Source organism: Schistocerca americana, chromosome 1 (genome assembly GCF_021461395.2).
Source record: "Schistocerca americana isolate TAMUIC-IGC-003095 chromosome 1, iqSchAmer2.1, whole genome shotgun sequence".
In the NCBI taxonomy this organism is placed as follows: domain Eukaryota; kingdom Metazoa; phylum Arthropoda; class Insecta; order Orthoptera; family Acrididae; genus Schistocerca; species Schistocerca americana.
The window spans coordinates 183,203,828-183,230,386 of NC_060119.1; the positions used below are offsets into that span (position 1 = coordinate 183,203,828).

Genomic DNA, 26,559 nt, shown 5'->3' on the forward strand with positions numbered 1-26,559 from the left:
CCCGATCTTCATGCTGTTCATTCAATGGTGGAAAGGCTGCAAACATCGGATCTCATCTAAATATCCTCCTTATTTACTCAAATTCTTTGTGCGTTAGCTTCCACTTTGCCATATACTCAACACATCCTACTTGAACTACTTAATCCTACACCCTTATCTCCAAATCTAAGCACAATATATCAATATTGCCTGCCACCGCTTAACTCTATTCCTTTCTATTTAATTTTCCACTTACAAAATCACACCCACTGTCTGTCTCTCTCCTTTCTCTTTCTCATGGCCCATATTTGGCTTCTTCTTCCCTTCCTTCTCGATCAGTAATTATTTTCTCCTTTTGTCTTCCTTCGACCCCGTGACTCTCAATGCGTATGTACAAGGTGTACAACTTTGCTTCCACCATTTTTACCCCAATATTTGAGGCATTAATTAAACAAATTGGTTACACATATATCATTCAAAGTATTTTCCATCACTGGCCACTACCTTCTCCCATCTTTTGGGTAGTGTACGAAGCCTGCGTTGAAAAAATTGTTCATCTTTTCAAGTGATCCACGAATCGATGCAATTTGTGACTTCTTCACGAGATTGGAAGTGTCGGTCAGCCAGGCCAAGCGCCACTGATCTAAACAGGTGATAGTCAGAGGGAGCAATGTCTGGAGAATTTGGCGGGTGGGGTAGGACTTCCCATTTTAACGTTTCCAAGTATGTTTTGACCTCTTTTGCAACATGAGGTCGAGCATCGTTGTACTACAAAATCACTTTATCGTGCCTCTTGCTGTATTGCGGCCGTTTATCTTTTAACGTTCTGCTCATACGCATTAATTGCATTCGATAACAAGCACCTGTGATTGTTTCACTTGGTTTTAACACCTCATAGTACATGATGCCGAGCTGGTCTCACCAAATGCAGAATGTGATCTTGGAGCCGTGAATATTCGATTTGGCCATCAACGTGGAAGCATTGGGATATCCCCATGATTTTGTGTGTTTAGGGTTATTGTAATGAACTCATTTTTCATCCCCGGTCACAATGTGATGTAGAAATCCCTTCTGTTTTTGCCTCTGAAGCAACTGTTCACAAACATACAAATGCCGTTTTAACGTCTCTTGGTTTCAGCTCACACGGGACCCAAGTTCCTTTTTTCTGAATCATGCCCATAGCCTTGAGACGTTTTGAAATGGCTTGCTGTGTTATTCCCACTAATCACGCCAAATCTTCCCGAGTTTGATGCGAGTCTTCACTCAGCAATGTCTCCAATTCTGCATCTTCAAACACATTCTCTCTTCCACCACTATGCCGGTCTATGACATTAAAATCACCGTTCTTGAAGCGTTGAAACCACTCACAACACGTTCTTTCACTAATAGCGTCCTTACCATACATACTTGAGAGCATTCAATGAGACTCAGCCCCTGTTTTCTTCATACTGAAACAAAACAGTAACGCCTCCTGCAAATTATGAGAATTAGGCTCGTAAACTGACATTTTCAATCAAGAACAGCTTTATGATGCAGACACAAATCGACTAATGCTTGAATGAGGTTGCGCTGACCGAGGCCCGAGCTAACTGCCTGACATTTGCGATCTGTTTCTTTTGACTGCTACTTACCGTTGTCGCCACCTATCGGTAAACAGCGGAAGCAAAGTTGTACACCTTGTATATTTATGCAACCTCTTCCAAAAGGTTGCTTCAACAGCATCCCAGGGAGGGCAGCCCCACAGGAGTGCTCACTGCTGTGACTTAGAGCCCACGTGGTGAGGAAAAGTAAATACTCTGATCCCTGACTGCATTAAGCCGCAGCCGATGCAACAATCAGTGTTCAATGGCAGCTATGGTCAGCCACAGAAGTCCAGTCCCTCAATTGGAGGATACATTTGTATTTATTGAGAGGGATGGGCATCTGCAGTGCCTTGTATGTCAAAGTATTTAATTCTGCTAAAAAGAGATCAGCTGGAGAGACAAAGTAACAAATGAAGAGGTTCCAGAATGAGATTTTCACTCTGCAGTGGAGTGTGCGCTGATACGAAACCACCTGGCAGATTAAAACTGTGTGCCGGACTGAGACTCGAACTCGGGACCTTTGCCTTTCACGGGCAAGTGCTCTACCAACTGAGCTACCCAAGCACGATTCACGCCCCGTCCTCACAGCTTTACTTCTGCCAGTACCTCGTCTCCTACCTTTCAAACTTAACAGAAGCTCTCCTGCAAACCTAGCACTCCTGAAAGAAAGGATATTGCGGAGACATGGCTTAGCCACAGCCTGGGGAATGTTTCCAGAATGAGATTTTCTCTCTGCAGCGGAGTGTGTGCTGATATGAAATGAGGTGCTTAGAAGAGTACAGGAAACCAGATCTCTGTGGAGGCACGTCCAAACAAGAAGAGATGAACTTGTAGGGCACATCCTACGACACAAAAACATCATTGGAACAATAGGAGAAGGAGCTATTGAGGAAAGGAATCGGCGGGGGCGACCAAAGATATCATACATGTAACAGATCATGAATGACGTTGGATGTAAGACATACGTGGAAATGAAGAGGAAGGCAGACAGAAGAGAGGAATAGAGCTCTGCTGCAAACCAACCTCATGGTTGAACACTAAAAGAAAAGAAGAAGAAATACAACGTACAGCATCATTTTTCATGTCTTTACGCAGTGCATTATGAGCAGACAGAAGGTGAAGCACGCAGAGAACTAGCAGCCAAGCTTAAGAACAACATACCAGGAGACCTAAGTCTAAAAAAGAATTCTCAGGACAGATGTTACACAAATACTTAACATATTTCATGATGTAAAGCATTCATACTATTCAGGTGAATGACATAGTAGAAAACGGAACTGAGAGAGCAGGTCGAGAAACCTACGAAGTTGTTCACATGATAGCAATAAGTGGCAAGCCGTTTTCTATAGGATCTCTCCAAAATGATGTCTGGAAGCAGTAGCACAATGTTTGTTTCCAATGGAGCTGCAGCCAACTGAAGGAGATTGTCTTTCAAAGCAAAGAGTGTCTTGTCCAATCCTGGATGTCATAGCGAAGTCAGAAACACAGCTCAGGAAAAAATCCAAGAACTTTGTTCCATTTTTGCAAGCACTTGATGACAACACAGGTATATGTAACTGTGCTGTACTTTAAGTATTTGGGCATTGTGTAGATACGGAACTGCAAGTACCGGAGAAACTCTTGGATGTGGTACTGCCTGATTACATCCAACAGGACTTGACATTTCTGAAGCTGTTTGTGAATCAGTGGACCATACGAATTTGTCTTAGCTTCATTCTGTAGCCATACACGGTGCACCACAAATGATCAACTGTCATCAAGGTTTTGTTTCTTGTTTGAAAACTAACCTCAAGAACGAATCTGGGAAAGACACATTGACTGTTCACTGTTTCATTACCAAAAGGCATTGTGTGCTGAAAAAGTGGAGCTAGGTGGTGTAATGAAAATTATGGTCAAGTGTGTAAATTTTGTGTGGCATCATAGTTCAAATCACTGCCAATTCAAAGGATTCTTGAAAGACATGCAAGTGGAGTATGGGATCATACCTTACCACAGCACAGGCTGTCGATTTAGCTGGGCACAGAGTTCTTGATATTTTCTTTGCCATTTGTGAGCAAATATCTCTCTCAAAATGAAAGGGGAAGAAATGTGTTGTCTGAAAGATTTAAAATGGACAACATATTTAGTGTTCTTAGCCAACACAACTAGACAACAGAATAATTTAAATCTGTCACTGCACAGCAAAGAGCAACTAATACTTGACGTGCATGACCAAATCACAGTGTTCATGGAAACGGGATACGGAATTGTAACACTCTTCACATCTGGCTGAAGGTATCAGTTTCAGTGATTATCAAGCCAAGATAAAGCAGCTCATCACGTCTTTAAAACAAGAATCTGAGATAGAATGAAGGCTTTCCCAACCGGATGACATAGCTGCTGGTAAACCTTTTGGGATGTGAGGTCATGGTCCAAGAAACTCTTCTGTTCCTGACGTTTCATCCAGGACTGTGCAGGACATACTCAGAGGTGCTCCTCCAAAACGACAAACAGTAGAGTTTCATGGACCACGATCTCACATCCCGAAAGGTTTACCTGCAGCTAATAATCTGAGAGATCATCATCTCTGAAAGGGAAATTAAATTGTTCAGCACTGCTTTCTCGATTTCACTGAATGAGTTGCCATTATCACTCCACTACATGGAAATTACCAGTTTGCAAAATTCAACTATCATGAAAGATATACACAACAAAATTCTGAAATTATCACAATGGTTTCATTCATTGCAGCAAAAAACATTTCCCAAGCTCCACAGAAATACTGCACAGATCTGTGCACATTTGGATCTATGTATTATTGTGAGCAATTTTTTCAGCAATGAAAGAATAAAAATCAAAGAAAAAATTTTTCTTCAGGGTGCAACTATGAAGGCCATCCTCCACATTAACACTGTGAACACTAACACCTGGCATATCCATCGTTGTTATGTAAAAAAAGAGTAAATCTAATTTTAGACACCCAGTAAGTGTGTGCAATTTCTTTTAAAAACAGATGCTTCTTTTTTATTTTCTTAACTTCCTATTTCCCCGAGGTAGCATGTCGCTATGCTGCAGCTGCTAAGAGCACTATGTTGGTGATCGTGCAAGCTGCATAAGGCAGATCAAGAGGGTTGCCATGCCACCAGCCCACCTGACTGTTCACAGTGAGCGACAATCTGTGGAGGAAGGAGCACTCCACACCTCAGCACAGCACTCATGAGCTGGAGCAGCCTCTCCTACAAAGTTCACTTTATATAGTTAATGACAATTTTGGCTGTGCATGATGAAGGCACCTTTCTCCATGTCTATTCTTTAACTTAACCCTTTTCTTACAACATTTTATACAAGATTTTAGTTCTTAAAATTGTTTGCTCCAAAAGCAAAGGAGTAGTTTTCACAGCACAAATACATCAATTATGACGTGACATACTTTTTATTGTATGGACTGAGAAAAAGTTTCATATTTCAGATATTACTACCTTTTCCTTCTATTTCAGACATGACTATCTTTTCCTTCTTTGTAGCAGTTTTCCTGTAACCATAGGAGTTGACTGGATATTTCATTACCAGGAATAAGGGTGGGCAACGGCTTGCCGCAGTGGATACACCGGTTCCCATGAGATCACCAAAGTTAAGCGCTGTCGAGCGTGGTCGGCACTTGGATGGGTGACCATCCAGGCCGCCATGCGCTGTTGCCATTTTTCGGAGTGCACTCAGCCTCGTGATGCCAATTGAGGAACTTCTCGACTGAATAGTATCGGCTTCAGGCAAGAATACAATCATAACGACCGGGAGAGTAGTGTGCTGACCCCACACCCCACTATCCGCATCCTCCTCTGAGGATGACACGGCAACCGAATTGTGTACACTTCATTATTTGTGTTATTGTATTTTCAATGTTTGCGTAAACTGTGAAGCAGAAATGGTGAAACAGCCCAACATTTGCCTGTAGGAGCATGAAACATCACCTAAAAACCTCAACAATGCTCGCCAGTGTACTAGACCGATGATCGCTAATCAAACGTTTGCATTCTGGCTCACTTCATTGTCTCATAAGCTAGCATGACTTGCACTAAGTTATACGAACAAGTCATTGACATTTTAGACATATGTAAGCAAAAATATACCATCTGTCTACATTACCACAGACATTGCTTGCCAAGATTCCAGCTATAAACAATAATTTAAATGTTAAGAGAATTAATAAAATCATCACTTGAAAGTAATTACACAGCAGAATAAAAATGCGCAGAAGATGAAAAAGTAATTTCTCTCAGTACTTTTTTTTCTCTGAAGACAAACAAGTTACAAGGTGTAGCATTTTATTTAAACTGCTCTACCACTAGAACTATTTATCAAGAAATTTTCATAGATAATTAACAGTAGATCCATACCATGTGTAAAACACATATGATCTCTTAAAATGAGCTTTCAATGTGACATAGTTTAATGCAATCTTCAAAACAAAGTCCTGCAGTCCGGTTTATTCCCATTACATTCCAGCATTATGAGACACAGCCTTGAATTAATAAGAACATTTTCCTTTGCCTTCTCAGTGGCTTGATAAAGAATAAATGCATTATATTCTAAAATATTTAGTAGCCTTCTAAACATTTTCATTTAACACTTTACACTTAACACTTTTATTTCCACTAGGAGAAAGTAGTTCGCAATTTCTTCCCACCTGCTCACTTCCCAACCAGTACCAAACGGGCATGTCGTCTGAGATATTTACACGCTTAACTGAGATGGTAATGTTGCCCATAACCAACAGACAGAAGAAAAATACACTCTGAGACTGCAACAGACGATTACATGGTCTCATTGCCTTCAGTGGAGACATTCACCGCCCACAAATAGCCATTCGGATTCCCAGTTAGAGGGTTTAAAACATTGCCTCTTATATTACTGGTACCAGATACTTCATTGGTCATTACATTATTTGGAAAACACAACCACAGAACTGCGTGATAACATAAGTTAACAAAATAGTGAGTACATTACCTATTTCCATAGCACAGCTTTGTAACACTGAACAAGCCAAAGTCAGTGATCACAACCTTCCCATTTTCTAAGAATATATTCTTGCTCTTCAGATCTTTGTGAATGATGCCTCTTGCATGAAGGTATCCCATTCCCTGAGAGGAATAAGCAGATAAATAAATGCTCCGAGAACTTTCAACTGTGAAATTTCAATATTGTATCTTAAATACACTGCAAAAATTTAAACTCTTATTTACAGCAGTTCTCTCAATACTATTGTTAATTTGGATACACACTAAAATATTTATTTATTCAATACATTTATTTCCAAGGTATGTTAGTGCTATGACTTTCATTCTTATATGTAACAGAACTTCCCCCTTAAATTCGCTGAACACAAAGTATTGCAGGAACTAAATGATAAATTTTACAATCACATTCTCTACAAATTTAAGACTCGTAGTTATGAGGATGATGATAAAGACAAAAAATACTGATAACATTTAATACATCAGAATAACAACACATTTATGGCACTTACTAAACAGTTCATTCAGGCAAGGGACTGGAAATAATTAAAGTGAAAATATAATATAGGTATGTTCAGATGATGTGATACATGACAAAGCATTAAGGATTCAAATGAGAACTGATGACGGGCAACTCCTTTACGTTGAAATAAAGGAGAGGTGAAAAAAAAAAAAAAAAAAAAATTTACTGTTTTGCGATAACAGACTTCACCCTAATTTTAAACACACAAAAATGATGGACTAACAAACTACAGAGGTGGACACTAATAAATAAGATAGTCAGTAACATTTTTACAGAACACATCTTGTGTTATTTTTGTAGCAGGGATGTATTTTGCGTGTGGTGTGAAATCATCGATACGTATACATGGCCTCCCTGAGACATTTTTGATCTTTGCTGTAACTTTGTAAGTTCAGGCCTTTTTGCTATCTTCTTGACTGAATGTTGTCGTATCTGAATTCTTTAAGGATACAATCTTAATTTATATGATTTACCTATCCAACCCCGATTAAGAACTCTTATTCTGTTCAGTATCCTTCACAAACAGTTAAATACATACTGAGACAATGAATAACAATGACAAGCTATACCACACCATCATCGACAGGATTAACAAATTCCACAACAAAATATAGGTTTTGGAACTGGCCCTTTTGTCAACTTTGAATTGAACCAAGAGCAGCTAAACAAATGCAGCACTAATTCTGCAACAGCTCCACAAAAGCAGGCCACATGGTCAGCTCCACACCACAGTGCAATAAACATGCCTACAAAAGTGGAAGATGATGTTAACATTAACTTAAAAACTCTGTCGTTCCTGGAAATTCTTGCATGCCACAGCCATATGTAACAATGAACTCTATAACAGAGCCGTGAACGCAGGCGATAGAGCCTGTCCCACACTAGGGTACAGTGAATTTAACAGAAAAACTGAAGGTGTGATTATATCAGGCTAAGAAACTTTAGCAGTACCGGCGAACAGTTTAGCCATACTCGCTCGCCGGACACAGTAGCTTATCTGCACTGCCTCTGCAATTACGTATATTGCTGTTTAGGCCCACCCAACTGCAAACTTGGCTCACAGTAATGGAAAATGTATTCCATTGACAAGTTACTGATAACCCCAAATAATTTTCTTTGGTGATTAGTAATTTGGACCACCAAACAACAGCATTAGTTTCAAACATTGCAACAGAGTAAAAAACGAGTTGATTTCTCACTGTACAAAATCCACCAATCTCAGTATCAGACAAGTTATATACCATAAAAAATGTGATGACAAAATCCCATCAGAGTTCTGGAGCAATCTACTTAATTTAGTAGACACCTCCACAGTGTCTGATCATTTGTTGCTACTCATTTGGCAGCAACAACTACTGACATTAAGTGCAAACAGTATTCACAGTATACAGCGATAAATTGCCCAACGAACTGCTTCAGGCCACCAACAATTCAATTTCTATGTTAAGTACAAATCTCCCAAACAGTTGCCATAGCAGCATTGACACACTGCCAGATGAACCTGTCTGATTCCTGCCAAGCTCCCACAAGGTAACACCTTCAGATTGAGTAGCCACCACGCAACAACACTTGTCAAGTGCTCCCGAGGAAATCCTACATGGTGGCAACGTAGGTGTGTATGTAGCAGTAATGACGGGGCACTGATAGTCAACCCCAGACCCAGTTCAATCTGATGTCACAGCGATGAGACAATGGCGAACAGGAACAATGCCCTCAGGGTATGCTGGTACCACAGATATTTTGGCCAACATACTGCAAAGTGTACCTAACAGTGCAGTTACCCAAATTGTAATTGTGATCTGAGTTAGGCATGACAGACTGCACATCAGACAAAGTGATTTCCATACAGTAACATATTCACACAACATCAAACAAAATTCAGGTGGAATCTGCGCATCCATGGTAGCAGTTGAGTCCCTACAAACTATCCTCAACAGCCACCTAAACATGCACATCCTACTGTCATAAGACTTTCTGTATCAGACAGGCACTGACACTGTCTTTAACTTCAGCATGCTGCCTGCCACCTACATTCTGAATAAAAACAGGATATTCATGCACAGTTGAAAGCAGTTAACAACTCCAAGATCAATACCTTTGGTCGCAAAGTATTCACCTTTGACTTTCGTCTTTTTCTGTATTTTGTTTTTGTGTGTTGTGACATTATCAAATATGTACACATAACCCCTCTGCCACACATTTTTACCTTTGTCGCATGCAATGTCTTAGGTTTAATGTTTTTGCTATCTTCTTGACTCAATGTTATTGTATGCTTTTGTTGGTGAATATACTGAATGTTCACAGGATATATACCACTATTTACACCACAAACCTATCTGACTATTATTATTACTTCTTTCCTTTCCGAGACGTTATATCTGGTTAAAAATGGAAAGTGACACGGACCTTGATCAAGCGTGACTTCCTTTTAACTGTACGGTATATGTTACATTGCATTTAGGAACTTTCGAGTAATTGGACAAGTGTCAATAATTACAGATTTCTGTAGTTGTATATATAAGTTTGGATGTAGCTGTATTGCATTGATGTACTGGTGGATATTGTGTGGTATGACTCCTGTAGTTGATAGTATAATTGGTATAATGTCAACTTTATCCTGATGCCACATGTCCTTGACTTCCTCAGCCAGTTGGATGTATTTTTCAATTTTTTCTCCTGTTCTCTTCTGTATATTTGTTGTATTGGGTATGGATATTTCGATTAGTTATTGTTAATTTCTTCTTTTTATTGGTGAGTATGATGCCAAGTTTGTTATGTGGTGTTGTTTTATCAGTTATAATGGTTCTGTTCCAGTATAATTTGCATTCATCATTCTCCAGCACATTTTGTGGTGCATACTTGTATGTGGGAACGTGTTGTTTTATTAGTTTATGTTGTATGGCAAGTTGTTGATGTATTATTTTTGCTACATTGTCATGTCTTCTGGGGTATTCTGTATTTGCTAGTATCGTACATCCGCTTGTGATGCGATCTACTGTTTCTATTTATTGTTTGTAAAGTCTGCATTTATCTGTTGTGGTATTGGTCTCTTTAATAATATGCTTGCTGTAATATCTGGTGTTTATGTTTGATCCTGTATTGCAATCATGAATCCTTCCGTCTCACTGTATATATTGCCTTTTCTTAGCCATGTGTTGGATGCATCTTGATCGATGTGTGGCTGTGTTAGATGATACGGGTGCTTGCCATGTAGTGTTTTCTTTTTCCAATTTACTTTCTTCTATCTGTTGATGTTATGTGATCTAAAGGGTTGTAGAAGTGGTTATGAAATTGCAGTGGTGTAGCCGATGTATTTATATGAGTGATTGCTTTGTGTATTTTGCTAGTTTCTGCTCGTTCTAGAAAGAATTTTCTTAAATTGCCTACCTGTCTATAATGTAGGTTTTTTATATCGATAAATCCCCTTCCTCCTTCCTTCCTGCTTAATGTGAATCTTTCTGTTGCTGAATGTATGTGATATATTCTATATTTGTGGCATTGTGATCGTGTAAGTGTATTGAGTGCTTCTAGGACTGTGTTACTCCATTTCACTACTCCAAATGAGTAGGTCAATACAGTGAAACCTCTATATAACGTTTTTAAGGGACCACAAATTCTGAACACTGTATAGAGGAAAACACTATACAGAGGAAGGCTTCCAAATAATAATTATAGGGCATTACTGGAAGACCAGGATACCACTAATCAGCTTTGACAAATACATGACGTTTTAAATTTTCATAACATATGATATTCATTGCAAATTATCAATGTATCAACTGATTAGTTTTTTTTTAATTAAAACATGGGGCTTGGTAGGTGGATGGGTGAAAGTAAATTGATCAGTTTGTACAGTAAAAAGTTATAACAGATTCTTAAGATTGACATCATTCTCCAAAGCTGACAGGTGGTATCCCATTTTTCAGTTGACCCAATTATAGAATATGAGCCAAATTTTGTTTATGATATACTGAACATATTACATAAAAACACAGTAAATGGGACAGATTAAAAAAGAATTAGATACAAAAAAATTACTTCAATAATTGAATTATCAAATGGAACTTAAATTTGCACAAAACTCTAGGAACCTAAGCAATCTGAAAATAACATACCTATGATTTTTTAAAATATTCAAGCAGGCTTGCTTGTTTTCTGTTTCTCCTAGACACTATGGCAATCATTTCTTGCTCCAAATGAGCAAGTTGAACTACTGTTCTGTCCTCAAGTCTATGGGCCATCATGTACCTCCTGAATGTTTCAAAGGCTTCAGCTGCCTTAGTATATGAGGGCACAGGGTCATCTTCCTTGTCACTGTCACTTTCACTACCACTATTACTCTCCAAACTTCTCTCTGCAGTCAGCTCCTCAATACTTTGTACTCCTGTGGTTGCCACGTTGTCATCCACAGCCACAAAGTCCTCAAAAGTGACAGAATCACTGCCTATTAATTGGTGAAACTCTTGCAAATCACTTGCAACTTCTTCCACAGGAGCTGCCATCTCATTCTCACAGAATCCCGCTTTTGTGAAACAGTTTTTAATAGTTTCAGCACTTACTTCCCTCCACGAGTACATAATTAAATTTATTGCCTGTAAAATGTTCAGTTTCAGTTGTGCGCTTTGCTGGCTTCCCGGTTTCCTTTGATCCATCAAATTCAAGGCCTTTTTTACAAGGGCTGCCCTATATTTAACCTTAAGGGCGTGTATTATGCCCAAGTCCAAAGGTTGCACACGGCTGGTGCAGTTGGGTGGCAGGAAAATTACTTTAACATTTCTCAGAAAGGGTACGTCTGGTGGATGTGCCGCACATCTATCCACAAACAGCAGCACTTTTCTTGCAGCACTCCCCATTTTGGCGTCAAATTCTCTTAGAAAACGTAAAAATATTTCACTCGTCATCCATGCCTTGGCATTGTTTGTATATTTGCGCGGAAACGTGGAAATGTTTTTGAAGCACCTCAGATTTTTTGGCTTCCCGATAACCAAAGGTTTCAGTTTTTCACTGCCATCAGCGTTTGTACACAACAAAACGGTAAGACGTTCCTTGCTCTTCTTACCGCCATGGCAATTTTCCCCACGAAAAGTAAATGTCTTATCCGGCATTAAATTGAAAAACATGCCGGTTTCGTCAGCGTTATAAATGTCACACAGTTGGTAGCCCTGTATCAGATTAGGGAGATTCTGTATCCACTGAGCTACAGTTGGTTCGTCCACACTTTTACTTTCTCCACATTCCGATTTGTACACAACACCATGACGCTGTCGAAATTTATCAATCCATCCATTGGACGCCTTAAAATTGTCCATTCCTAGCTGAAGTGATATTTGAAGCGCCTTCTCCTTCAAAATACACTCCTGGAAATGGAAAAAAGAACACATTGACACCGGTGTGTCAGACCCACCATACTTGCTCCGGACACTGCGAGAGGGCTGTACAAGCAATGATCACACGCACGGCACAGCGGACACACCAGGAACCGCGGTGTTGGCCGTCGAATGGCGCTAGCTGTGCAGCATTTGTGCACCGCCGCCGTCAGTGTCAGCCAGTTTGCCGTGGCATACGGAGCTCCATCGCAGTCTTTAACACTGGTAGCATGCCGTGACAGCATGGACGTGAACCGTATGTGCAGTTGACGGACTTTGAGCAAGGGCGTATAGTGGGCATGCAGGAGGCCGGGTGGACGTACCGCCGAATTGCTCAACACGTGGGGCGTGAGGTCTCCACAGTACATCGATGTTGACGCCAGTGGTCGGCGGAAGGTGCACGTGCCCGTCGACCTGGGACCGGACCGCAGCGACGCACGGATGCACACCAAGACCGTAGGATCTACGCAGTGCCGTAGGGGACCGCACCGCCACTTCCCAGCAAATTAGGGACACTGTTGCTCCTGGGGTATCGGCGAGGACCATTCGCAACCGTCTCCATGAAGCTGGGCTACGGTCCCGCACACCGTTAGGCCGTCTTCCGCTCACGCCCCAACATCGTGCAGCCCGCCTCCAGTGGTGTCGCGACAGGCGTGAATGGAGGGACGAATGGAGACGTGTCGTCTTCAGCGATGAGAGTCGCTTCTGCCTTGGTGCCAATGATGGTCGTATGCGTGTTTGGCGCCGTGCAGGTGAGCGCCACAATCAGGACTGCATACGACCGAGGCACACAGGGCCAACACCCAGCATCATGGTGTGGGGAGCGATCTCCTACACTGGCCGTACACCACTGGTGATCGTCGAGGGGACACTGAATAGTGCACGGTACATCCAAACCGTCATCGAACCCATCGTTCTACCATTCCTAGACCGGCAAGGGAACTTGCTGTTCCAACAGGACAATGCACGTACGCATGTGCATGTGCATGTGCATGCTCTGTTGCCTGTGTCTATGTGCCTGTGGTTCTGTCAGTGTGATCATGTGATGTATCTGACCCCAGGAATGTGTCAATAAAGTTTCCCCTTCCTGGGACAATGAATTCACGGTGTTCTTATTTCAATTTCCAGGAGTGTAGTTCCGTTTATAGGAATGTTTGCAGCACGTGCTTGCTGAAACCAAGTTAATAAAACTTTCTCCATTTCGTCGTAAGTGGATTGTTTCAAACGTATACGTTTCGAATTTCCACAATTCTCAAACCCTTCTATTATCGACGATCTGTTTTTCATGATAGTGTTGAGTGTTGAAGGGGTCAGTCCCAATTGCTTCGCTAGCTCCACGCTACTCACGCCAGGAGATGCCTCCACTTTTTTAATAATAGAAACCTTCTCTTCCAGAGAAATATTCTTCCGCTTTTCACCCATGTCCACAGATGAAAGCTTTAAAAAAACGTTATACCGAAGACACACGCTACTAAGTACTAATACAAAGCATGGACTGAAATGGCGCCAAAAAGATCGCAAGCAGAATGTGCGTCACATGTCACGTGACCGGGTTTTGCCGCTGACATATACGCTGAGCGCGGGCTTCCCGAGCCAGTGCAAAAAACCACATAACGGAAAACGATGCGTCTACATCCAGTCACTTAAACGTTATAAAGAGGTAAATAATTGACCAGGGTTCCAAAAATATGAGCGTTACATGGAGGAAACTGTAATATAGAAGAAACGCAGTAAAGAGGAAAATTTAACATTGTTTATATGGGCCTTTAGTCGGGACCGAAAAAAACGGACGTAACATAGAGGAAAACATTATATGGAGGAACGTTATAAAGAGGTTTCACTGTATTGGTATAGCATAAGTATTTATAGCTTTTGTCTTGTTTCTTGCTGTCAATTCTGTTTTCAGTATTTTTGTTAGTCTTTGTCTATATTTTTCTTTTAGTTCTTCTTTAATATTTGTATTATCTATTCCTATTTTTTGTCTGTATCCTAGATATTTATAGGCATCTGTTTTTTCCATCGCTTCTACGCAGTCGCTGTGGTTATCCAATATGTAATCTTCCTGTTTAGTGTGTTTTCCATTGACTATGCTATTTTTCTTACATTTGTCTGTTCCAAAAGCCATTTTTATCATTGCTGAATAGTTCAGTTACCTTTAGTAATTGGTTGAGTTGTTGATTTGTTGCTGCCAGTAGTTTTAGATCATCCATGTATAGCATGTGTGTGATTTTGTGTGGGTATGTTCCAGTAATATTATATCCGTAATTTGTATTATTTAGCATGTTGGATAGTGGGTTCAGAGCAAGGCATAACCAGAAAGGACTTAATGAGTCTCCTTGGTATATTCCACGCTTAATCTGTATTGGCTGTGATGTGATATTATTTGAATTTGTTTGGATATTAAGTGTGGTTTTCCAATTTTTCATTACTATGTTTAGGAACTGTATCAATTTAGGATCTACTTTGTATATTTCCAATATTTGTAGTAACCATGAGTGGGGTACACTATCAAAAGCTTTTTGGTAATCAATGTATGCGTAGTGTAGCGACCTTTGTTTAGTTTTAGCTTGATATGTCACTTCTGCATCTATTATCAGTTGCTCTTTACATCCTCGTGCTCCTTTGCAACAGCCTTTTTGTTCTTCATTTATAATTTTGTTCTGTGTTGTATGTGTCATTAATTTCTGTGTAATGACTGAAGTTAATATTTTGTATATTGTTGGTAGGCATGTTATGGGGCGATATTTAGCTGGGTTTGCTGTGTCTGCTTGATCTTTAGGTTTCAGATAGGTTATCCCATGTGTAAGTGTATCAGGGAATGTGTATGGATCTGCAATATAACTGTTAAATAATTTAATATAATAGAGGGAAACATTCCACGTGGGAAAAATTATATATAAAAACAAAGATGAGGTGACTTACCAAACGAAAGCGCTGGCAGGTCGATAGACACACAAACATACACACAAAATTCAAGCTTTCGCAACAAACTGTCGCCTCATCAGGTAAGAGGGAAGGAGAGGGAAAGACGAAAGGAAGTGGGTTTTAAGGGTGAGGGTAAGGAGTCATTCCAATCCCGGGAGTGGAAAGACTTACCTTAGGGGGAAAAAAGGACAGGTATACACTCGCGCACACACACACACACACACACACACACACACACACACACATATATCCATCCACACATACAGACACAAGCAGACATATTTGGTCTTTAAATTAAAGCAAACTGACTGGCTTTTGCAAACAATTTTACAATAATGTAAGACACACTGATGTAAGTAGTCTTTCAAATAAATCTTCTGGAAAAGCAACAGTGAACAGAACTAGTAAAATTTCAGCTGAACAAACAAAATTCATGACAAATACAGAAAAGATAGAAAAATACATAGAAACAAAAAGAGGTAAGATCAAATATGTTTGAGGAATCATGTGGCAGAAAGGACTAGAAAAATTTGCAGTAGATGTGAGAGTTAATAAAATGGAAAGAGCACTTGGTCTGACAAAACATACTGATAACAAGAAATACATATCTAGAAAACAAAACTAAACAGTTTACAACAGTGGTGTTGATATACATGTGAATGATTAACAATTAACTATAAATTCGACAGAATAGAGGTTCTATAAAAACAGATTATCATCAAAATAATTGGTACAATACAAACTACAGATGGTTGGAAAATGAGAAGAAACAAGTACACATACAGAAATACAGGGAAAATATTAGAAGCTGTGGCAAAGCAAAGATTAAGATTAATCTTCTATGGACACCTCTACCGAGTGAACAATAGCAGACTACTGAAACTAATATTCTGGTATTTCTAGAAAAATACACACACAACAACATGGATTACAGAAATGATGAAAGAACTAGAAAGAAACAATAAAGAATAAGAAGTAACAGAAAGAAACCTTTTCAAGAATAAAATACTAAATTTAGAAGGCTATCACGAGGTGGAAGAACTTAATCTGCACATAGACAGAAGAAAGGAAAATAGAACATGGCAAGAAGATAAAGGAGTACTGGAAAAACTGAAAACGTCAAAGAAAGAAGAAGAACCAAAAGCTGTTACCACACTCCTATAGTTGGGCACATGAACAATGGCCACTGAGTTTATGTTCTGTGCACTTACGTCTCAGATTCTCCGACTGCCATTAAGTTCTCAGTAGTGTTCTGTGAGCTCTACTGCAAATGTCTTAGTCAATGTGAACATTAAACGTGACTGCAGTGAGCTATTTAGTGAATTTTCATTCAATCTGTTGCAAATTGTCACTGCTGATTCTAGTGGTAAGCAATAAATTTTACATACACAACCAAGAGACATACTTGGCATGATACATGCTTTCTTCAGTGCAAAGTATGTGTATGTGTGTGCTGCACCTGTCACTTAGAACCAGCAATAATGCAATTCCCGTATGTGCCTCAACCTATGTGAAATGCCATTGTTCGTGAATCGGACTGTAGGTGATCAATTACATGAGGTTGAGATCATGACCTTGTAGAAGAGAAGTATATTTAAATAACTTTTTCATTTATAGTGTCTTCTGTAGCATGAATTATTCACTCCGAAATATGTACAACTAGTAGTAGTATAATTGAACATTGCTATAATGAACCTCAACACTAAGTTGAATTCATAACCCAACACACATAGTTTTATGAACACCTTAAACAACAAGTAACAGCACCATATAGTACATTCCATGATAACCAATTAGTGCTATTTATGTTTACATCTACTCTCATTCATCAAATCTTTCTTGGTATTCTCAGTTAATAGTCTTCCCCTACATCCTTTTTGTTAATATTTATTTAAGAGCCAAAATGGTTTTCAGCATTCAAATAATTATAAGCATGAAGCAGCATATAAAAGCAGGGAATTTTATTCCTCACGGATGAGACACATTCAGAACATGTATCTTAACCTAGTGAAACAATAATTTTAATTACCTGAGATATCTGCTGAGCAACAATAGTGGTTTTGTTCATATTGAACTTGTCTTTACGCAAATGTATGTGTGTATACAGCGTCATTCCTTTACACATACTTGTCACTATGGCAAGTCGTGGTGGCTTCATACAAGCACCCATAAAAAGAACCAGGTTTTCATGCCTTGTCTTCCGGAATGTTGCAACCTATCAAAGACATTTGTTTTTTCATGAGAAATTTCTGTGACATGAAACGTATTACTTAAAACAAATTTCTTACACACAATACTGCTGTGAGCTCTTAAAATTAACAGTTATTGCAATCTTTTAAATTCCCCACTGGATGCAAACAACAAAGTTAAATCAATCATAGCTCCAACTCATTAAATACAGAGTGCACACTTGGCCTTAGAAGAAAATTAGCCTTGCCCTTTTCACAGGATTTAACCCGAGATTTGCCTTAAATTATTTAGAGAAACCACGCACAATTTATATCTGTATGGTCAGACTAAATTCAACCTCAGCTCTTCCAAATGAGAGCCCAGTGGTTTACACTGCGCCACCTCACTAGGAAACACACTAGTTTCCATCAATCAGTCATGACTATTAACCTTGCGAAGGCTCTCCTCTGATAGCACAGCATGAACAACTATCACCAAAAAGAACGAAACTGTAAATGACAGTTTCAGTACAAACTCAAATTTGTTTGTACCACATCATAATCGTTGTAGTCATCTTGCCCACTATTTTATAATTGAAAATCCATTCAATACAGTAAGATCTCAGTTTATACTCAGTTCTGCATATCCACTGTTACTGATAAAACATTCCAGCATGCATTTCACTGCTATTCATTCAGGATTTAACCAAATGATCACACGGCAGTTTCTGGCATATATTCTACAACTTAGACAAGTGTCTGGAACTTGAGGAAGCCTCGACAGGAAGATGGGAGGGGGGATGCAGGCAGTCTCAGTTTGAGACAAAAGATGCAAGAATCAAGCACTGTTTCTAGCCAAATTGGAAGTCTGGTTTGGTATACAGTTTGGAATTACAGAGTCACTTAATATGTAACATCCCTTTTGCTTTGTGAACAGTTCCAGATATCAAAGTTAGGTTTCTGGCAAATGACAAGGCCACTTACATTTGTTACAAGATAAAGAGTCTTAACTCTTGTTGTTGTTGTTGTTGTTGTGGTCTTCAGTCCTGAGACTGGTTTGATGCAGCTCCCCATGCTACTCTATCCTGTGCAAGTTGCTTCATCTCCCAGTAACTACTGCAACCTAAATCCTTCTGAATCTGCTTAGTGTATTCATCTCTTGGTCTCCCTCTACGATTTTTACCCTCCACGCTGCCCTCCAATACTAAATTGGTGATCCCTTGATGCCTCAGAACATGTCCTACCAACCGATCCCTTCTACTAGTCAAGTTGTGCCACAAATTTCTCTTCTCCCCAATCCTATTCAATACCTCCTCATTAGTTATGTGATCTACCCATCTAATCTTCAGCATTCTTCTGTAGCACCACATTTCAAAAGCTTCTATTCTCTTCTTGTCCAAAATATTTATTGTCCATGTTTCACTTCCATACATGGCTACACTCCATACAAATACTTTCAGAAACGACTTCCTGACACTTAAATCTATACTCGAGGTTAACAAATTTCTCTTCTTCAGAAATGCTTTCCTTGCCATTGCCAGTCTACATTTTATATCCTCTCTACTTCGACCATCATCAGTTATTTCGCTCCCCAAATAGCAAAACTCCTTTACTACTTTAAGTGTCTCATTTCATAATCTAATTCCCTCAGCATCACCCGACTTTATTCGACTACATTCCATTATCCTCGTTTTACTTTTGTTGATGTTCATCTTATATCCTCCTTTCAAGACACTGTCCATTCCGTTAAACTGCTCTTCCAAGTCCTTTGCTGTCTCTGACAGAATTACAATTAACTCTTGTATTGATTGAAATACTGAATCAAGCACAGTTTTTTAAACAGAAAGAAACGCTTTTTTTTTTTTACGGAAGCTGAATTTCTTGAAAAGATGAGTAGAGTGGTGATGATGACGATGAAGATGATAATAATCCAGAATGAGAGTTTCAGTTTCGATTCGATCACTTGGTGATATGGCCTCTCTGAGTCTGTGTGCAACATAGGATCCCTACAAGTTTGTTCATTTCTGTCGATCTTGAGCTTCCCATTGCCAATTCAATCTGTGCGTCTTTTTCAAGTCTCTGTCTCATCTGTCTGGTGATCTTCCCCTTTGTCTTTTTTGGTAAATTGGGCTCAAGGTGACCAGCTTGCTGCCTTTCCAAAGAGTTCACTCTTTCCATTACGTCAATGACCTTTGTTGTCTGTCTGATATCAGCTGCTTTCTTTCCATCTTTCTTTGTGTGGCCCAAAACTGATCTTTCCATTCCTTTTGGTGTTACAATTTCCTAACAATAAATTCACTAAATTTCCAGTGAGATAATATTTGGTAATTTTGAGGTTGAAACTAACTGTAAAACAATTCATGAAATATTCTCAAATTGAGAGGCAAGTCAGCTGGAATAGGCTATTCCATTGTAAACATGCTCATGCCAAGCTACGCCATCATATCGAGCCCTTAGACTGTTGCTGCAAAACTAGCAGGAAGTGTGTCATATCAACAGATCATTTTGCTTCAATATTCTCTGCATGCAGACGTGTACACCAATGAGGAGAAATTGGCATGCTGTTTTTATAAGGTCACTGTCACAGAAATGCTGTCAAAATGGTACTGCAGAATAATGATGTCTATCTTGACTGTCGCTGTCCATTGTACCAGCACTTCCACTAATTATTATTGGGTTATTACTGCAGACAGGCAGTTTCAACATCATACGGCAATGACAAACACTGCAATTGGCAGATCACATGAAGAAGTTGTTCTGGCTACGATGCTTATCAGTCCCCATAGTGGCAAGAGATGTATTGCCAAGGAATGTACAATCAGCCAGGTGAATGTCATTCGCATCTTGCACTGACATGAATTCCAACTGTATCATATATCACATCAGTGCTCACTCAGAGGATGTGATTTTGAATGTCATATAGAAGTTGTTGGTTTCCCCTGCAGTGCCTGAGAGCCAACACTATGCTTATCCAATGAGTGCTCTTTACTGATGAAGCAATGTTTAGAAAACACTGCAATGTAAATTTATGGGACCTGCACTACTTGGCATCTGAAAATCCACACTGACTTCATCAGGTACACCCCTAACTACCATGAAGCATAAATGTATGGTGTGGGGTCATAGAAAATTCCATTGTAGGACCTTCTTTCATTCCACAGGTGTTAAACGGAAATACATATGCACAATTGCTTACAAACATTCTACCTGTTGTTCTAGAAGAGTTGCCACTGGATATGCAACAATGCATATGGTTCTAACATGATAGCAGCCCAGCTCTCTCTTCCCATGTAGCAACACAAATACTGAAAGCTAAAATTTCCTGACCATTATACAGGATGGAATGCTGCAGTACAATAGCTGGCCAGATCCCATGATTTGACTTCTCTTGATTTCTATTGGGAGCTCTGAGAGATGCAATCTGTCATGAAGTCTCAACTATGCCAGACAATATGTGCCACTGAATCACAACATGCAATGGCATGTCATGCAATGTATTTTGATCTGTTCATGTACCTCTCAAATGGTAATTGCAAATGTGCCTGGCAGTCAATAGTAAACAATTTGAGCACATTAACAAACGTATTTATTTTTGCAGGTGACATGTTGCAAGTCATTCTGAATAAAATTTTCAGCTCATTTACAGGGTATTCTGTACAACTACAATTTCGAGTAGTACTTTTACAAAGCTGTCTGACACAAGGGATTTTACTTTTAAGAAGAATTCAGGAATCTCCAGGCAAAAAGTAACAAGTATTTTCTTTTACCTCCAAATTTAAGATTCCACAAAACCCTGGAAACAACGACACACTAGAAATAATTTTCCCAAGCCCCATCTGATCCACCAGGAGCTAGCAACCACTGTAGTTCCATATACAAGAATCATATGTCGTTGTATAGGAAATGACATTTTATCTGAATGGAGTAGGCCTGTCTTGCTTCATATAATGACAAAGCCTGGCACGAGAACTCTGCTTCGTGGTGTTTACACTGCAACAACCAAGTCTGGTTGCGATGCCTTTCAGTTTTAGTATATACCTCTGACACTCTTGTGAAATTTTCAATGTCAATATTAACAAGCGCTATGTACCTGTAATTGTCTTTATAGGAGCTACTGAATGCAGTTATGAAAAGTATATGGTTCAATAAAAAACATACTAGAGTTCAGAGCATTATCCACACAAAACATTATGTGCTCCTCAGCATACTATCAATTGCAGAAAACCTCGTTTTGATATCTGGAACAGTTCATGAAATAAAAGAGGTGTTACATCTTACATGACCACCATTACATAACATCCCCTTAGTAGAAAACTGCTGCACATCAAACATGTATCAAAGAAGACCTCCAGTTATGGCCCTGGTATTCCTTTAACTGGGCTGTCTTTCACTATTCTTAACTTTGCTGCACAGTGGGGGAACCACATCAGATACAATTGAAGAAGGGCACAGAAACAGTTCCAAGAAGGGCAGCTCGTTTTGTATTATTATGCAATAGAAGAGAGAATGCCACAGATACAATATGACTGCTGGTGGTAATCACTAAAACAAAGGTATTTTTCATTGCAGCAGAATCTTCTCATAAAATTTCGATCACCTTCTTTCTCCTTTAAATGCAAAAACATTTTGATGCCATCCACACACATAAGGATAAATGATCACTATCATAAAAAATAAGAGAAATCTGATCTCGAAGGAAAGATTTAAGTGTTTTGTTTTCCATGTGTGTTGTTCAAGAGTGGAACGGTGGACATACAGCTTTAAGGTGGTTCAATGAATTCCCTGCCAGGCACTTAATTATGAACTGCAGAGTAGTCCTATAGATGTAGATGCAGAAATATGTTAAATCCAGTACGTTAACTATACCCAGTTTGCTGGTGGTGGGTTCATCAGTTCGCCAACCATACAAATGCAGTTATGATTCATAAATACAGGGTGTACATGAAGTCTGGGAACACTTTCAATTATTTATTGCACAAGAACTAAACACTACAGATGTCATACATATTGCATTTTGAAGAGAACCTTAAAGTTTTTTTTACCAACATTCGATATGCGAAACATGAGTGACCCAGCAGACATCAATACTGTAATCGAATTCTTGCCATACCCATCCCAGAATGGCATCATCGACAGTGGCAGTCACTTCCCATGTTCTCTCCCTGGACCTCTGCTACATCACGTGGTAGAGGCAGTACATACACCAGATCTTTAATGTGTTCCCACAGAAAAAAGTCTCACGGAGTGAGATCTGGTGATCGGGAAGGCCATTCCATGAAACATGCTGTTACCTTCTGTAGCACAGCTGAGATGTTTGTGAGTAGCACTGACAATCGGCAAATTACCAAACTACGCTGTGGCGGTATACATGAAAAACAATTTCAGAGTTTCTCTTCAAAATTACATATGTATGATGTTTGTACGATGTTTGGTTCTTGTGCAATAAACAATTGAAAGTGTTCACAGACTTTATGTACACCCTGTACTCATTTTAACTTTCACAATAGTTTCTGGGTCATATCTTTAAGAAGAAGAAGAAGAAGAAGAAGAAGAAGAAGAAGAAGGAAATGATGATGGAAGAGGAGGAGGAGGAGGAGGAGGAGGAGGAGGAGGAGGAGGAGGAGATGAAGAAGACACTTTTACTATGAGAATCTTCAAGGGAGAAATTTTTCCTTATACAATTCTTATCTCTCATTCCAACCCTAAGAGCACTGCTATACACACATCACACCCCAACTCAGCTTGCTCAGAATATTAACTGCTTATAAATATTCAATCTGAAATACAGACACCAGTATTAACATGAATATAAAACAGCAAACACAAGAAATATTAAAATTAAAGCACTACCAGAGGACAGATTGACAGATTTGTATGAACTATATCTCGAATTCTACATTTCTAGAATATCAAAGGCTGTAAAATGTTTTTACATAGCTGCCACATTGTGCTGCACCTTCCATCCCCCCCCCCCCCCCCCCCCCTCTCTCTCTCTCTCTCTCTCTCTCTCTCTCTCTCTCTCTCTCTCTCTCTCTCTCTCTCACACACACACACACACACACGCTGCTCAAATTAAACAAGTTACCAGCATTAATTAATTCATAATCTCTACTATCTTTGACAATGTTAAAATGATTATGCAAAAATGGAGAATACACAGTAACAAATAAACAATAAAACATCAGAGAATATAACCAACTGTCTCCACAGCCTCTTTCTTTGTCACCAGGAACATACTACATATGAGACAGAAGAATCTTCTTTGGCTACAACCAAGGAGGGGAATATTGCAAATGAGAATGAGCTGTCATGTAATTTGTGTGGTGATTCTATATTTGAAAGAAAACCAAAATAGTCCTATGAAAGCATGTCCAATTTTCAATCATTATGGAGTGGGTTGAAAAATACACATGACCATGAATGGATATGAAGACACACGTGAATATTACTTACCAAAATGCTGTGTAGTCGCTGTGATGGACGGAATAGTGGTGGGACAGATAGGGCTGATCCATTCTACAAGAGGTGTGGGGGTTCTCCAACATATGGCAGCACCGTTATGTTGCACCGACGCAACAGCTACAAATGTACCCAGTATGCAATCGTGGGTTAGATCAGTGTGCAGTCATGAGGCTGTGCGCATGACATGCTTGAGTGTTGTTTAATTGAGAAAGCCCATTGTATCTGTAAATACAAACATGCCCCACTCGTTCCACTATGCAGCACTCATTCGTCTACGCAGAATATGCAAATGTGTTGTTTGTGAATGGGTACTGTAATGGCAGTGCCCCTGAGGCTGTGACAGAACACTAATCAGTGTACATGTAACATCAGAAACTGGGACTGTCCAGTCATCTGAGGAAATGGATGACATTATTGCAATGGTACAACAAAGTCTCACAAACAGTATATGGCACATCAGCCATCAGCTCAATATTCTACAAATGCATGTGTAGCATACATTACATTCCGAGGGCTTGTACCCATTCCATGTGAAGTCCGTGCAACATCTGCATCCAGGTAACTCAGTAAGCAGACAACAATTTTGTGAATGGTTGAATGTACACAGACACATCATGCAATACACTTTATTTGCAGATAAGGCCACATTTACATGCAATGGTATTATGAATGACAACAATTCTCATTCAAGGGTGATGGAGAACTCACATGACACTATTAGGGAAACAAGATTCCAAGATAGGTTCTTGGTGAATGTTTAGTGTGGTGTAATTGATGACCTGTTGATTGGGCCCGTGTTCCTGCCAAATCGCAAGACTGCTGCAGCACATGCACATTTCCTGATAGAAAACCTACCTGTACTTTTGGATGATGTGACATGAGAGCAAAAGTGGCAAATGTACCTGCAACTTGATGGAACACTGATTCACTGTGCCACACAAGTACCCCAGCACCATCTGAATAACATTTCCTCAATGCTGGAGTGGCTGTGGCGTGCCCATTAACTGGCCTACCTGATCACCCGACCACATCCTATCAGACTTCTGTTTATGGTGGTGGTTAAAGGGGTATGCTTACATCACCGATGCTGCTGCCTGCATTGAAGCCCTCGAAAATGATGATGGCTATGTAACACAACACATCCTCCAACACATTATAAGTGCACTGAGACGGGTGGGGGACTTTTTGAACACCTCTTGTACTAGGGATCAATCATTTGTCCCATTAGTATTCTGTCAACCACAGCATCTACACAGTATTTCAGTAAATAATATTCACACTTGTCTTAATAATCATTCATGGATGTATGTAGTCTTCAACCCACTCCACTACCGTAATGATCGAAAATCGGAAATATGTTCATAGGACTTTTTTGCTTTATTGTCACATGTAGAATAACCCTACAAATTGAGAGACATTTCTCCTGAATCACCCTGTAGAATTACATAAACACATTTGTAAAAAAAAGAGGGAGTAACTTTCCTTCCAACCTTACACAGAATTGCCAACCCAGAATTTAATGTTTCTAGCCAATACAACTGTTCATCCCATGTAGGCTTTCACGGTCGGCGTCTTCATCAGTAAACACTTCCGGGCTAAGTTGCCATGGTCGATCTGTAGAACTTCTTCTCCCTGACGTTTCGTTCTCAACTACGGAGAACATCTTCCGAGGTGAGTCGACGACTGGCTGCTAGGAGCTGGGGCCGCCACTTATATGGAGATCGTAGAGGGTGGTGGCGCCCTCTACGATCTCCATATAAGCGGCGGCCCCAGCTCCTAGCAGCCAGTCGTCGACTCACCTCGGAAGATGTTCTCCGTAGTTGAGAACGAAACGTCAGGGAGAAGAAGTTCTACAGATCGACCATGGCAACTTAGCCCGGAAGTGTTTACTGATCAATACAACTGTTGTTCTGAAAAGAATCAAATTTCAGTCAAAAGTCCTAACAAATGCAGATTTAATGAAAGGGGGTGAAGGTTTCATCAGAAAGGATAACACCCGAAGGTCTGGCAGCCACCCAAGATGCAAGAGAGGAAGAGAATTAACAGTATTCACAGAGAAATTTGTCCTGCCTCTATCTCCTAACACAGAAGTCTCCATAATTCTCTTCTCTTCCACTGTGAAGTCCGAATACATCGTGGTCTATGAATGATTTAGGTCTCATCAAGATTTCAATTTATGAAACACAGATCTGTTTATATTTTTATTTATTTATTTATTTATTTCACAATAATACACTGAATAAGCTACTTTGTTCAGACATGAACTGTGATGGATAGAAAGCGATGATTCAGTCTTAACATAAGGCGAATCATGCATCTCATTTACTGTATCACAATGAAAATGTGAAAAATTTTAATAAGTTTCCTTCAGAACTAAAATGTAAAACATGAGAAAAGGGGGAAGAGCCTATGAAAATCTAGCAATGAAAAAGCTTCTCAAAGAAGCTAAAATAATATCATCTTGGTAATGCAAGAAATTGCTGAAATAAAGAAACCACTGGTGTTAGTAATACACATAATAGGAGATATAAAGGATGTCCCATTTGTCTTGACCACCCTAAA

The 26,559-nt window shown here is 39.6% G+C and overlaps 1 protein-coding gene across 1 annotated transcript in view; it reads right to left on the reverse strand.

Moving 5' to 3' along the window:
- Positions 1-26,559, reverse strand: part of LOC124624822 (kinase suppressor of Ras 2) — a 173,689-nt gene that overhangs the window by 41,164 nt on the left and 105,966 nt on the right. The window contains exons 13-14 of the mRNA XM_047149163.1: positions 17,397-17,582; positions 6,546-6,679 (exon numbers count right to left, since the gene is read on the reverse strand). Coding sequence (XP_047005119.1) covers positions 6,546-6,679; positions 17,397-17,582 — 320 coding nt within the window. The remainder of the gene's footprint in view (positions 1-6,545; positions 6,680-17,396; positions 17,583-26,559) is intronic.